The sequence below is a fragment of the Sphaeroforma arctica genome (assembly GCF_001186125.1).
Source record: "Sphaeroforma arctica JP610 unplaced genomic scaffold supercont1.143, whole genome shotgun sequence".
Lineage (NCBI taxonomy): Eukaryota > Ichthyosporea > Ichthyophonida > Sphaeroforma > Sphaeroforma arctica.
This window is the reverse complement of record NW_014040415.1, coordinates 1-1609: the sequence shown is the minus strand read 5'-3', so window position 1 is coordinate 1609 and position 1609 is coordinate 1. Positions and strand designations below refer to the sequence as shown.

Sequence of the window (1609 nt, the reverse complement as noted above, 5' to 3'; positions counted from 1 at the left end):
ATATGTATATATATATATATATATATATAAATTTATATATATATATATCTATATATATACACACATATATATATACATATATATATATATATATATATATATATATATATATATACATTTATACATATATACATAAATATATTTATATATGTATATATATATCCTCGTATATTCATTCATGGTTCATACATATTCATAGGTGTACGATGAAATACATGTATTTACGTTTATATATTGACCATTTCATCTATACATGTATTTACCTGTGCTTGGCTGAAGGTTATTTGTACCTTACTATCTCCAGGCACTGCCTGCGGTGAGTGCTGCCGGAATTTTGGCAGTTCCTTGTATTTGGGTAGCGATGATTTGTTCCGCATAACTCGCTCAGAAATTGGCAGAAGGCAAGTTTCCGAAATATGGCAGTGTATAGAATGCGTGCCGTATGTGAATGTCTTTTTTATTTTCTTATACCACTCATCTTTCCTGCGCTTTCTTTTTGTAAATCTTCTACCACACTAGATTTTCGTGCCAGCCTTTCTAAATGATCATTGGATAGTGTGCCCGTTACTATATTCCTTTATTCTGATGTATTGATACAATTTCTGATGTAGTTGATGTAGAATGTTTCTCGCATTCAAATATTAGGTTTTCGTGTATATGGAGATCCAGTTCTCTTTGTATGACACATTCGGGCCAGGGGCAGTCGATATACACGTGTATATACAAGTACATCCGAGTATTTTGACTTGTTAGCTTATATTATCCCAACTAAATTCCCTGCCCGGATGTTCCACCCCTATCCGCATACCTTTCGTCTCATAAGTTCTTCGTATATGACGCGATACAATGGCGTCTAGTAATGAATATGTTAGCAAGTGCTCCAGCCAAGTACATACATGGCCCATTTCATTTGCTCAGTGTAGTTGAAAAGGTGCAGTTCCTTGGCTAAGATTTGTATTGCACATTTAAACAGGAGTGGCATCGACACGTCGACATCACTGTTGCGCAATGTTTCCGAGGGCATCCGCGTGGAAGCGCAAGTGGTGGGTCGCGGATTTATAGCGCCAGTCTGTAGATTACAAACGGTTTTGCGTGATACTGAAACAGGGCAGCATGCGCACAGACATAACGGGACACCCACACCCTCACACACAGATACAGACAAAACCGAGCACGCACCAAGACACGTGCGTTCGGGGGATGCTCGATGTGTGTTTGCTGTGCCGCTTCGACCGAAAAGCAGTACAAGTAAAACCACCCCCAGCGATACACAGAGGAACACGACAACAGGAGGTAGAAGAGAACAGACACGTGTACAAACAGCGACACCGCTGGACTCAGACCAATCGCATATGCAACCATCTCCAAACGAGAAGGGTACCGGGCGGGTGAAGTTGACGTGTGGTTTGGGTCCAGATGTCATGCCTACTAAGTGCAGCTCGTTCCCTATAGCCAGAGGCCTGGAAGAAATTCAAGGTATGTGGAACGATGAGGTAGTCCCACCTATTGATACATTGTTTAGGCGGTGTGTTCTTACATACACAACTAAAGTAGTCGCGCACGGAATATATATAATAATTTTTCTTAACATTATCAAAGTAGGTATATA

At 40.0% G+C, this 1609-nt stretch overlaps 1 protein-coding gene across 1 annotated transcript; it reads left to right on the top strand.

Moving 5' to 3' along the window:
• Positions 1–846: 846 nt before the first annotated feature.
• SARC_02976 (hypothetical protein) lies at positions 847–1476 on the top strand (the record flags this gene model as incomplete). Its single annotated transcript, XM_014303228.1, has 2 exons — positions 847–851; positions 974–1476. Coding segments are annotated over 2 exons (508 nt in total), but the record flags the coding sequence as incomplete, so codon positions are not given.
• Between the last annotated feature and the right edge of the window lie 133 nt (positions 1477–1609).